We start from the raw sequence: 13,048 nt of genomic DNA, 5'->3' as shown, positions 1-13,048 counted from the left end.
GTTTTATCTCAGTTTCCTCGGCATATCATTAGAGACCTGACAGTCAATTTATTATGCTCAAGCGTTCCCTGAAATATGTTCAATCATATATGTAATTGTATGTCAGAATTTAGTCTAATCGAGAAGGGTCTCATGGTAAGAAGTCTAGTGGACAGATTGTCCACTGTTGACAAAATGCAGATGGGAATCACATTGGTGTAGTCTTTGTGCGAACAGGGAGCCTATATAGAGATTGTAGATTATCCCTGGTGAGTTCTGTTTTGCACCGCTTTAAGAAGTATTTGACCAAGATCACAGCATGGGGTACAGAAATGGGCTTCACTTTGTCTCAATTAATGTTGGTGTCGGACCTTGGCCTTAACGCAATGACAGCTAAGCTACCTCAGTAAACAATTCCTTGCTATGTTACATCTACTGATGACAGTTACGTTTGATTTTTCTCCATACGGAGATTCAAAATCCTCAGTAAGTTGAAGTGTGACGCATTTAACCACGTGCACGTATTGTATTGTATTTTAATTTTTAAGCGAAGTTATTACCCGGGCAGTTCTATCTTAGCAACTAATGAATCGGAAATCTACCCATTCATGATAATAGCCGCAGTATGTCAACCAATCCCGTTGCTGCATTTGTCCGCAACCAATAAGAGCGCGCCATCTGCGATGGTCTGTTATCAAAGAAGTGTACATTTAGCAGGTGTAAGGTTTTGGAATTCCTTCGAATGCTTTTTTCGAAACAGGGATCTGTTTTATCGCTTCGGGGCGACGCTGTTTTAACGGAGTAATAGGATTGTCTTTGATGTTGAAATCGTAGTTTATCGTCTGCGCAGGGCGGTGCTGATGACGTCACAGACACGTTTGGTGATAGACAGGGGAGATAACTCTAACACATTGCTGTAGCCGATTAACTCATTACGATAGCTTCACACCTTTTCGCCTTGTATGTAAACTGTTGCATGAATGTTTTGTTACTTCCTACGAGTTCATATAAACGCAATAGCAGAATCTGCGTAACTAGGCTCAAAGACTTCTGAATGTAGAAAACCAGACTAACAAAATGGAGTGAGTGAGTTTAGCTTTACACCGCTTTCAGCAATATTCCAGCAATGTCCAACGCAATATCAAAATAACTGCTTTGTAGTCAGCAGTTTCATCTCAAAGGTGTTTCGCGTGTATTCATTACGTTACAACTGAGTGGGTATGGTTTTACGCAGCTTTTAACACCGCAGGGAACACCAGAATGGGCTTTACACTTTGTGCCAATGTGCGGAACTGAACCCGGGTCTTGGCGTGACGAACGAACGCTTTAACCATACGCCTGTCCTACCGTTCTCTGAAACATTGGAAGAAAAAGACAGTACGTTGAATTAGGAAAGTGTTTTGAATGTCGTACATGATTTCTCGCACCAAGTATTTTAGTTAAGTATGTTTGTGTAAGGTCACACGACTGGGGATCCACGTCTGCCCGGGACTGGTATATCGGGTTTGATGAGCAAGATTCGTGTTGAAACCACGACTTAAATTCTACTGCTATATTTATCTATTCGGTGGATAGTGACAGTCTAGTGGTCATTTATTACAGACTTAATTTGCCTCTCAAAAAACGCAGATGTCTTCAGATACAGGCACACGTCAAACATGCTCCACTGTTAAAGGGAGCTAATGAATATGGTTTTACTACGCGTTCAAAAATCTTCCAGCAATATTACGGCAGTGGACACCAGAAATGGGACTCACACACTGTGCCCATTTAGGGGAATCTATGTCTTCAGCGTAACGAACGGACGCTTTAAACAGAAGAGAAGACATCTGTACCTATACAAATACTTACAGGCATGTCACCCCAATTAGGTAAACATTTGTACACTGTATGAATGAGAGGGATTTTGTTTACCCCTGCTTTTAAAATTACATTAGTTCAATGGTACGTATGAAATGGACGTATTTTAACTGAAACTATTCTATAATGATGTCAATGGGGATTGTGGAACCATCAAGTGCACTTGCAATATCTTGCATATTCCTCTTTCAAGTCGCGTGACTCTCTGGATCAATCCCTCGTGACAATTCGCCTTGCCTTCAGAATATCAATATGTTAACAGTGTACAGGTTAAAGGTGAGATTTTTTATGTAAATTGATAAAATAATATGCCGTCAGTCGAATTCTCACAACGAATAGAGGGCTTAGTCTAATTTTCCCCTTACTAAGCAATATTGAGTTATCCGAGAAGCTATGAATGGAGGCCATATTGGGAGACCGGATGTCGTCTGCTCGGGCTATTTAAAAACGCCATTTTGTTTGCCTAACACGCTTTTAAGAGGGTTGTACTAGTGTCCCCCACTCCCACATAGTCGGGTATCTGGGTAAGATAGCGAATAGACAGCTGTTGCCACATTGTACCACCCGTTCATCTCGCGTCGAAAGAATGCCCACATCAGCACATTTAGATACAAGATCTTGCCAATGGCCTTATCTGCATGAACCGTCTTTACAGTTCGTAGTTTCGATCTGACAAAGTATCCATGCAGTTATATGTTTATCGAACAGTTTCCATCTGAAAAAACAGACATACAAAACTGTTCCCCTTGATTTCATGTTATTAAGACTCCGCTAGGTTGTAGGGTTGAACGATAGTATTAAATTTGTACATCTCTACCTTCTCTGACGTGAATACACGAATTGTATCACACTTGTATTTCTAAGCTGATTTAACGGTATTTTGAAAAGTGTGTTTGATGAACGGACATATGTTATACAACGGCAGTAAATTGCACTGTATTCCTTAATATACGGCCATGAGGACAGTTGAAAGCATGCTGGTTTAAATGTTTCCGCATGTCATCTTTGCGCACTAGCATCAAGAAACAGATACATGTAGTTAAACCCTGCAGTCGACACTTAACACATCTCATCTTTTCATTCCAATAAACTTCCAGTATACATAGGCATTGCAGCGTAAATGCGTTCCTATAAACCCCTTTAAAGAAACATCTTCACACCATAGAGATTTTTTTTCCAAATATGTCCTGTGTGTATTTTAATAATACGCAACAAACTCCATTTAAAATCACTGGAATTTGATAATTTGTATTCATATACAGACCTTTTAAAGTGTTTATGCCCTGCATACTGTCCTTTACGCTGCGTCGGATATTTAAATAACAGAAATGTGTCAGTCCCCTGAATGATGGCTCCCGTGCATGGAGAGTTATATAAGAGGTATATGATCCAGGTTTGTGAATAGAAGTGTTGGGCTTGAGGGGTAGTTGTCTCGTGTGTGGGCTGATGTTGTCACTCTGACATTGTAGAACGTGTGAATCTGAACTAATTTTAATTTATTTGTTAAACTAAGTAATGTATTTACAGGAAAAGATTTGACACGTCTTGTGTCTGCGGCATCTTCTACCTGTTAACGTAACTCAATGTCAAACGCTGCATGTGTTACGTCAGTGATGCCACTTACGTCAAGGTATGTCAAACACTGCAGATATAACGGCAATGATGCCAGTTACGCCAGTCTATGTTAAACACTGCAGGCTTAACGGCAATGGTGCCAGTTACATCGGTCTGTGTCAGACAGTGCAGATACAACGGCAATGCGGCCAGACAGTCTATGTCAAACACTGCATATATAACGACAATGATGCCAGTTACGCCAGTCTATGTCAAACACTGCATATATAACGACAATGATGCCAGTTACGTCAGTCTATGTCAAACATTGTATTTATGTAAGCAATACCAACTATCTCCATGTTTCAGCAAAGATGTCCGCCCTCAATGTCAAACATTGGATTTATGTCAGTAATATCAACTATCTCCATGTTACAACAAAGATGCCCGCCCTACACTGCATGTTGCAGCAACAACTGCATCAGCGATGTCAGATGCTACCCGTCATTAAGTAGTCACCTGCACAGCAGGCCGGATGGCGGTCTTGTCAGCTTGTCGTGTTATCGGGTAGGTCAGTACAACACGGGACAACACAATCTGGGCGATGTACAGCTGATACCCTTGGACATGACGCAATAAGAGGGAAGTGGGGTGATGATAGGGAGGGTAAGGCTCACGACTGGAGTGGGTAGGGAGGGGGGACATTTTCAATCAGTATTTGAAGATACTGACGTGTTGTCCGTTACAGTTTAACACCTTAAAACTCTCACTACAGGAAAGTTAAAACCAGCCCCAATAAATGAGGCTTAATCATTATTTTACATTGCACGCAGGATCAAATGCGGTGATAATATTTAATCCATGAGAATCAGACACGCTATACATTCACATCAATGTATGAATGTTTGTACCTTTCTAAACGTGAGCAATAAATACGTGAAATATGTCACGTTAGTATATTTCAAAGACGCCGAGCCCAGTGTTTTGACAGATCTTGACGGCTGCAAGTCGCGGATGTTATGAGTGGGATGTCAAGGTGATAAATTGCTCTTAAATTTTGCGGATAAAACTATTACAAACACAAGTATGCAAATCGTTGTCGGAAGGACAATCATCAAACAAATGTTCGCCCCAGAGACTCAGCTGAAGTCGAGTTTTTCGGGTTTTCAGGTTCCTCAGGTCTTCGACTTATGGTCAAGGGGAGGTAACTCATTGCGACGTGGTCATTTGTTGACCAACCGGACATGGAAGAAGTCTATTTCTGATTGTTTGTGTGAGTAAGGTTATGTAAGCTTATGCCTTTAATTATATGGTATATGGATTCAGCAATGAACATCGCGAAACAGCGTGTAACGAAACACCGACAGAGAACAATGAATGAATGAATGAATGAATGAACGAACGAACGAACGAACGAACTGCATTGTTACTGTGGATGTTTTTGTTTTCAAGAAAGCATGCAAAAATATTCTACTGTCCCATTTTCCCTTGCTCTTACAGTTAAGCTCGCGTTCTTCTCAAACAAGTATTGGGTGGTAGATTTGACGATAGAGACGGTGTAACTATGGCAAATAAAGGGTGTGAAAGGTTGTGTAAGAGTGGAAGAGAGAAGAGTTCGTAAGACAAGGGCTTCTTTCAGTTTACACATTTCGTCTTTCAAACACAATTATTTTCAGACACTAGACTAGTTACACGCTTGCGTCACGTGCCCATTTTTTCTTGGGTGATAACTCTTTCTCGAAACGTCTTTAACTCAAGACTGTCACCGCTGTAAGCTCTGGGTCAGTCATGGAGCAAATTAACTTCAAAAAGACTCATTTTAAAAGAATTATTTTTATCAGTCCGTTACTTAATGACATGTGTACGTATACCTCCAGACTAAGCTTGTATGTGGGCTGTACTAAAATGCAATTGCTCACTAGGCTTAAACTTCCTTCCCACAAAATGCTATTGTATTGTATAATGCTACGGAGTTACACATAAATGTGGTAAAATAGACAAAAGGTGTCCAAATGCACCAACTGTCACAATCCTAAAAAGATGTAAAAAGTGTTTGACTGAATTCTGCTATCCTCCAAAACTACATTTACAGTTTTTAAATATCTTGATCAATAATCCCCTCGATCTGTTTCCCCTTCAACGTGTCATACTGTGACTCTATGTAAACTACAACAGGCATACCCAAGTCCCAGATTTAAACCAGAATGCACTAAAATCGATACTCAAGACCTTTTAAAGAGAATAAGCCCCTAAAGGACCAAACATATCAATAGAATATAATCCAATAATGATAAACGACTATCACAGGATCAGGGATTTCAATAAGCTATGATATTTGATAAGTGCATTTAAACCATGCGGAAAAGTATGTCCTCTCTACATACATGAACCGGGTGGTTGACAGTGTGTCAGAAAGCATTGATAGGGTTTAAAGACATATGATACTATGAACTTATCTTGAGAACGGAAGCCATTGTTGTTTTATTATATATCAGTCTAATGGTGTTAATCATCTGCAAAGGGATTTTACATAGCTTTATGAACTATAATAATCACCCTTACACACATACTGAGGGAAAAAAATAAGGGAACACTTCTTCATGGCAGTGATCGTTTATTTATTCTCAAATTTCCTCCCACAGCGCTATTCAAAGCTGCTGGTGAAACTTGGCCAATATTAAATCAACCCTTGAATTTTCCCATGTCACTTTATTTGTTTTATCTCAGTATATAAAGAGCTGTTTCCGTGTATTAAATTCATAATGTGGGATTTTTCTATTGCCGGAAGCTGTCAATGTTCCTCTTTGAATGGAGATTGCGTTTATTATCTTAAATACAGGTGAATATAATAAAGGTGTCACTATACGGAGGACGCTGTCAGTCAAGATTTGACCAGTGATACAGATGACATGTGTGGTTTTAGCATGCATGAATTGTTGTTATGATATATTGTGAGAGGCGGGTGAAAGAGTACACAAAGGTGGAAGGGGTGTGCGTGCGTGTGTGCGTGTGTGTGTGTGTGTGTGTGTGTGTGTGCGCGCGCGTTTGTGTGTGAGTGTTAGAGAGATAGATGGGTACGTGTGAGGAGTTTTGGGGAGAGAAATAGGGATGGTACATTGGACGAGAGAGACGGTGTAACTGAGGCAAAGAAAGGATGTGAAAGGTTGTGTAAGAGTGGAAGAGCGAGTCAGTGAGTTTCGTTTTACACCGCACTCAGCAATATTCAGGCTATATGGCGGCGGTCTGTAAATAGTCGAGTCTGAACCAGACAATCCAGTGATCAACAACATGAGCATCGATCTGTGCAATGTGTCAACCAAGTCAGCAAGGCTGACCACCCGATCCCGTTAGTCGCCTCTTACGACAAGCATAGTTGCCTTTTATGGCAAGCATGGGTTGCTGAAGGCCTATTCTACCTCGGGACCATCACGGGTCCAAGAGTGGAAGAGAGAAAAGTTCACAAGACAAGGCAAGAAATGAGAGAGACTAAATGAGGTGGGATGAGAGAGAGAAAAAAGTGAGATGTTGCTCCTGCCATCCTCTTCGCCCACTTGCCCCCTTTCTATCTCACCCACCCACCCACTCACTCGATCGCTCACTCACCCGCTCACCCACCCACCGACTCACCCACTCAGTCACTCCCTCAATACATTTCTGTTTTGTTTATTCAGAAACACCCGCTGTCACGCATGTTGACAGTTACGTAACCTTCCAACCCTGGCCTACCTCATTCAAGTGCCAACGTTGAACGGGTAGGTTTTTCCCACCCGTATCGGCCCACTGACACTCAGCCGAACTTGTCAACAAATTCCAACTTTTGTCGCCTGTACCTACCAGAGCGCCTATTCAGCAGAAGGGGAATTCCTCAGGGAGGATTATTTCAAGGGGACATTGATGTGCGGGGATCGTGTGACTGGGGAGGTGCCCCCGCGGGTTCACGGGGGTGTTTTTAGGGTGTAGGTTTTGTTTGCCGCTGTCTCATCAGCTTAAGTGACCATGGTGTAAAGGTTGACCACGAGTCACCAGTGAGATTCTAATAAGGTATGAAACAATGAAGTCCTCTATTAGCATTTTCATATTTTATCAAAGTTAAATACGAAAACAGACGAAAATTACGTTTGGTCAAAATGGTTTTACGGTGCTTTTAGCAGGGTGGGTGGAGGTGAGTGAGAGAGGGTGGTGGGGTGGACAGAAATACACATTACATGTAGGGAATCGAACCCGTTCGTCGACGACGAACGCTGTAACCACTAGGCTACCGCTCAGCCCCTGCTTTTGGCAACCTATTGAATGTATCGTTTATGCCGGGAACACTACCCAGCAAAAGAAACTATACCTATACACCAATATTTGACAATAGCTGAAAATGACCCAAGAAATAAACTGACGGGCAAAAGAAACTTTTCCTTTGTACAATTTGATGGCTTGAAAAAACGACAAGAACAAAGACTAGTGAAATTTGAATGTTGTATTTTGTTAAGCAATGACATATGCACATGTTCAGTACAAAAAATATAAGCTCTAAAAGAAACTTTGACTTAATATACACATTTTAGTGGTCAAAATAGAAATTTCACTGTTAGACGGTCCAAACGTGAAACACAGCAATCTGGGATTTCCACCTCTGGCTTGAATACACGCAAGCACGCGTCTTCTTCACATTGTAGTGGTGAAGCGTCTGATGACGTCAGCTGGTACACACCTCCATTCTTTGACAAGTGCGTGAGCCATTTATTGAATTGTAACTCGTGGGTTCTGTCTCCGTCGAATCTGTTGATCGAGGTGATCAAACAAGTGATCCATGGGAGACATGTCAGGAGAGCGTGCATGCCATGGAAGGACGTTAAATTTGTTGACGTGAAAGGAGTTCTGGACAACTCTAGCAACGCGCGGTCAAGGATTGTCCTATTGGAACAACATGCCCTACCGTTGGTAAAGGAATGGCAGAACTGCCGGTAGATGAACCTGTCCAGTGTATCGCTGGCAGGTCAGATTACCGTTGTTGAGCACCAATTCTGTCATTTGGTCCCCGCAGATGCCACCCCATACCATAACGTTTACTTCGCCATGCGTCTCTGCTTTCTGGACGCAGCAGCGAGCTGTCCTTTCACCTCTTCTCCTGTATACTCGAGCCCTTCCATCGCCTCTAGATATACAGAACCTGCCTTCGGCAGAAAACAGAACTCGGCGCCAGTCACGGAGTTGCAGACGTCTAACTGTTGTCGTTCATTGCACCCACAGATGACGATGTCTATCAGTTACCAGCGTTCCTCGGTGCAGTCGGTAGGCCCCGATATCATGGTCTTCTTGTTAAAGTCCGTCGACTGGCTGGGTGATCGAGAGCCGTTGTTGCTGATGACGTCACCGCTGGGAAGCGGTTGCTCAGGTCCAATAGCCTCAAGTGGCGATCTTCCTGCGCAGTTGTCACCCTTGGCCTGCCTGTCCTGCATCTGTCTGAGGCCTAACCAGCCTGTCGATAACGCCGACTAAGGTTCCTGACGGTAACGACAGTACAGTTGAACGTTCTTGCAACGTCACCCGTAGTGGGGCCCATCTGCAGCATTCCGATAGCCCTATCTCACTCTTCTGGAGTTAACCTTGGCATTGCTCAGTGCTTTTCTGTAGAAGTGCGATCTGCTGGGCACTGTGGGGTGGTTTTATACCGTACATACACTTGCCTTGTACCCTTACATGTACAGCACGTGCATTTTGTTGTTTTTCGTCGAAAGTGGTAAAGAGGTGCGTTTGGGCGCTGTTGTTTGTGGTAATCAAATTCATGTTTGAGGCAAAAACGATGGGGCAATTTGCATTTGATAATGATTTTATTTGTTGAAATTATGATACATGTTGCAACAGAAAGTTTCTTTTGCCCGTCAGTATAGTTAAATGATGGCGATGTGGTTGATCGTAAGTCTGTTATGGACTTTGCACTTAGTCTTTCAATGTTTCGGCGATTGTATTAAACTTTTGGTACTGTTTATATTTATTGGTCAAATATTTATTTCAAGAGATATTTCATTTTTCCTGGTAGTTTAGGTCATTCAATACACAACGATATGAAGAATCGTGAAAAGTTCTCCAAACAATTTTGACTGAAACTATACAAAAGCAGCATTACGAGTACAGTGTGACTGCAGTATGCAGTATACTCAGGTGCAGTAAACTACAGTTATTGAGAACTCAAAGTGGCCAATAATTTTATATCGAGATAACAATAGTGCCTTATACAAAACTTTGTACACATTTAGACTAGATGTACAGAGAGTGCTATGTTGTGATCGCCAGCATTGTTGAAACTGTGGGATTTTTTTTTTGTCTTTCTTTTTTTGTGTGTTTTTTAATCTATGTTATTGTGTAAGGAACAAAGTGAAAAAATAGATTTAAAAAAAATAATTAAAATTAATGCGACATAAAGTGTCGGGCAAACACGAGCGTATCTATTACAACGGATGTCCAATTTCTGTTTGATGCCTTTTTAGCCACAGTGGAACATGGACGTTCTGTCATTTTAGTCTTGAAAGTACATTGGTAACTAATAAATCATTTATGAAAATGAGGCAAGGACCGTTAAAAAAACAAATCATTTCAACTAGTAATTATATGACATTTGGTGATTTGGAGAAACGACAGAAACCTATAGCGTTTCGCTTGTACCCATCAAGGCTGTACTACGCGGTTGAACACTGATGAGTGGTATGATGCGAGTGGTCAGACTGATAGTGGTCAGTGAGTGAGTGAGTTTAGTTTTACGCCGCACTCAGCAATATTCAGGCTATATGGCGGCGGTCTGTAAAATAACCAAATCTGGACCAGACAATCCAGTGATCAGCAGCATGATCATCGATCTGCGCAATTGGGAACCGATGACATGTGTCAACCAAATCAGCGAGTCTGACCACCCGATCCCGTGAGTCACTTCTTACGACAGGCAGAGTCGCTTTTTATGGCAAGCATGGGTTGCTGAAGGCCTATTCTACCCAGAACCTTCACGGGTCTGATAGTGGCCAGTGCGAGTGACCGGTGAACTGAAGGGTGGCAGAAAGGACAGCACTGTGTGTTAATGACACTGAAATGTAAACAAACATGAGTTGGTGGGCGATAAAGATGTTGATATAGGCAAGAGAATAACAAGTGGTCATGTACAGTGTGGGCGTCATTCGTGTAAAACTTGAGAGGAAGTCTTCAGTGCCGGTTTTCACACCCCCGTCTGTGCCTGCCGTGTTTCCTCAGCGTTGTATTCTTCTGTTGTATGATTAGGTTTATCACAAATGTATACTATTAACAGACATATTTTTACCATCAGATATACTTACCAGACATACTTTCAAGACAGACATACTTAAAGGACATATTTATACTACCAGACAGACGTACCAGACAGACTTAAACTTCCCAGACAAACTTATACTTACCAGACATTCTTACATTTACCAGACTTTTACTTACCAGACATTCTTACATTTACCAGACATACTTACCAGGCAGAATACTTACCAGATACATTCAATTTATATTTTATATTTTATTCTACAAATACCCTACCGACTGAAGAAGTATAAACTTTAAAACTGTGTTTGTTTTCATGTCATTATTGAAAAAAGTAGTTGATACACTTAAGCAGATTTATTTCTTGATTTGCTTCTTGCTATTCAGTTGTAACCACTACTAAATATGGGCATATACTTTGTGAGTTCACAATTAAATTGTGACGTGTTATTTTCTTATTGCGCCAAAATTTTAGAAAAGTCAAGAGGGAATTAGGTCAGTCGTCAGACCCAGAGGGCATGAGATTATGGTGGAATCTACATGAACGTATTTATACTCAGTACAAAGTGCACAGAATAATGATTAATTGAAATGCTGGTAAGGCCAGAGACCATATAACATCTCTGGTAGAACTACTTGGTTTTAACAAAACTACGCTGGAAGTAATCGGGTGGGTCCAGGATTGGGCATCTTAGGCGGGTCAGTATCAGGACACACCACTTGAATAGAAACATGGACACTGGACGGGGTAGGGAGGGAGGGGTGGGGAGGGAGGGGAAGGGAGGTCGTAACGGTAAATCAGTTGTGGATGGGGGAGGTACGGGTGATGGTGTGGTATAATCTGGTTTGGAGGATGAGTGAGCGAGTTTCGTTTAGCCACTATTAACAATATTCACGTCAGGGGGACACTAGATAAGGGCTTCACTTATTGTACCCATGCGGGGAATAGAACCCGGGTCTTCAAAGTGACGAGCGAACGCTTTAACCACTTGGCTACCCACAGCCCTTGAGGAGGGAGAGCTGGGTAGTGAGAGGCATCGGTAGGAATAGAGAGACAGGGGCAGAGAGAGACAGTTGTACCACTAAGTATAGGCATTAATCGTGTTTGTTTGTTGTTCAACACCTCACTCAGTGATGCTAAGAATCACCCATGAACAGACCGCAACCAGAGGCAGAGGATGTTATTTCCGGAGAGCAAGTCGGTTTTCGTTGTGGATGAAGTACCACAGAACAGATCTTCAACATCAGTTCTGTGTGAGAAATACGGTCAACACCAGAAAGACATCTACCACCTATTTCTTGATTTTAAAATGGCGTTTTGAGAGGGTATGGAATGGTGCATTATGGACCACGATGAAAATATACAACATGGACCAAAAGGTGTCCAACACTGTCAGACAGCTGTACACAAATGCCAACAGTGCACTACTTGTGCAAGGCACAGATGGTGACTGGTTCCACACATCAATAGGAGTCCGCCAGGGCTATCTCCTCTCACAGGCCTTGTTCAATATGCCCTTGAGCGCATAACGACGGATGCCCTTAAAGAACACCAGGGAACAGGCAGCATATTACAAATCTTCAGTTTGCCGTCGACATTAGTGGGTGAAAAACAAGAACTTGCTAATATCTTGAACTGCCTGGACAAGACATCTGCCGGATACGGCATGGAGGTCAGTGCAGAAAAGACAAAGCTAATGACAAACAGCAATAAGCCCACGGAGAAGAAACTCACAGTCTGAGGACAGGAACTCGAAACTGTGAACCAGTTCAAGTACATTGGAGCGATGGTCAATGAACACGGTGCAAAGACCGAAGTCCTAGCAAGAGCGGGGCAGACTGCAGCAACACTGGTAAAACTGAAATCAATGTGGAGAGACAAAACCATGAGTCTGTCAACTAAACTGAAGCTACTGCATGTATTATTCCTGTCAATTGTTTTATATGCGACATGGACTTTTACAGCACAAGTGCAGAGAAAAATTCAGCAGTGGAAATAAGATGTCTGAGAAGAGTACTCGGTATCTCATATACGGAACAGATCACGAATGAAGCAGTGCGCTCAACTGTCACCAAGCACATGAAACACTATGAAGAGCTGCTGACCACCGTCAAGAAAAGAAACCTTTGATGCTGTGGTCATGTGACAAAAGCCAATGGCCTGTCGAAGGCCATCCTCCAAGGGACAGTTCAAGGTGGAAGAAGAAGAGGCAGGCAGAGAAAGAAATGGACGGACAACATTGCGGAGTGAACTGGGAAGAACATCGCTACGAAGCAAGTCCTTGCCCATGACCGCCAGAGGTGGAGACAGCTAGGGCAGCGTTCAGCAATGCAGAGCCCTCACGACCCCGGGAAGGGTTAAGGAAATCAGCAATATTCCAGCTATTTC

At 42.3% G+C, this 13,048-nt stretch overlaps 1 protein-coding gene across 1 annotated transcript in view; it reads right to left on the bottom strand.

Annotated features, from left to right (window-relative positions):
* The window catches only part of LOC137287872 (protein PFC0760c-like), a 33,696-nt gene extending 24,853 nt beyond the window's left edge, over positions 1–8,843 (bottom strand). The window contains exon 1 of the mRNA XM_067820251.1: positions 8,656–8,843. Coding sequence (XP_067676352.1) covers positions 8,656–8,843 — 188 coding nt within the window. The remainder of the gene's footprint in view (positions 1–8,655) is intronic.
* Positions 8,844–13,048: the final 4,205 nt, after the last annotated feature.

This window comes from Haliotis asinina, chromosome 6 (assembly GCF_037392515.1).
Source record: "Haliotis asinina isolate JCU_RB_2024 chromosome 6, JCU_Hal_asi_v2, whole genome shotgun sequence".
Lineage (NCBI taxonomy): Eukaryota > Metazoa > Mollusca > Gastropoda > Lepetellida > Haliotidae > Haliotis > Haliotis asinina.
The sequence above is the reverse complement of the archived record's forward strand: the minus strand, read 5'-3'. Positions and strand labels throughout refer to the sequence as shown.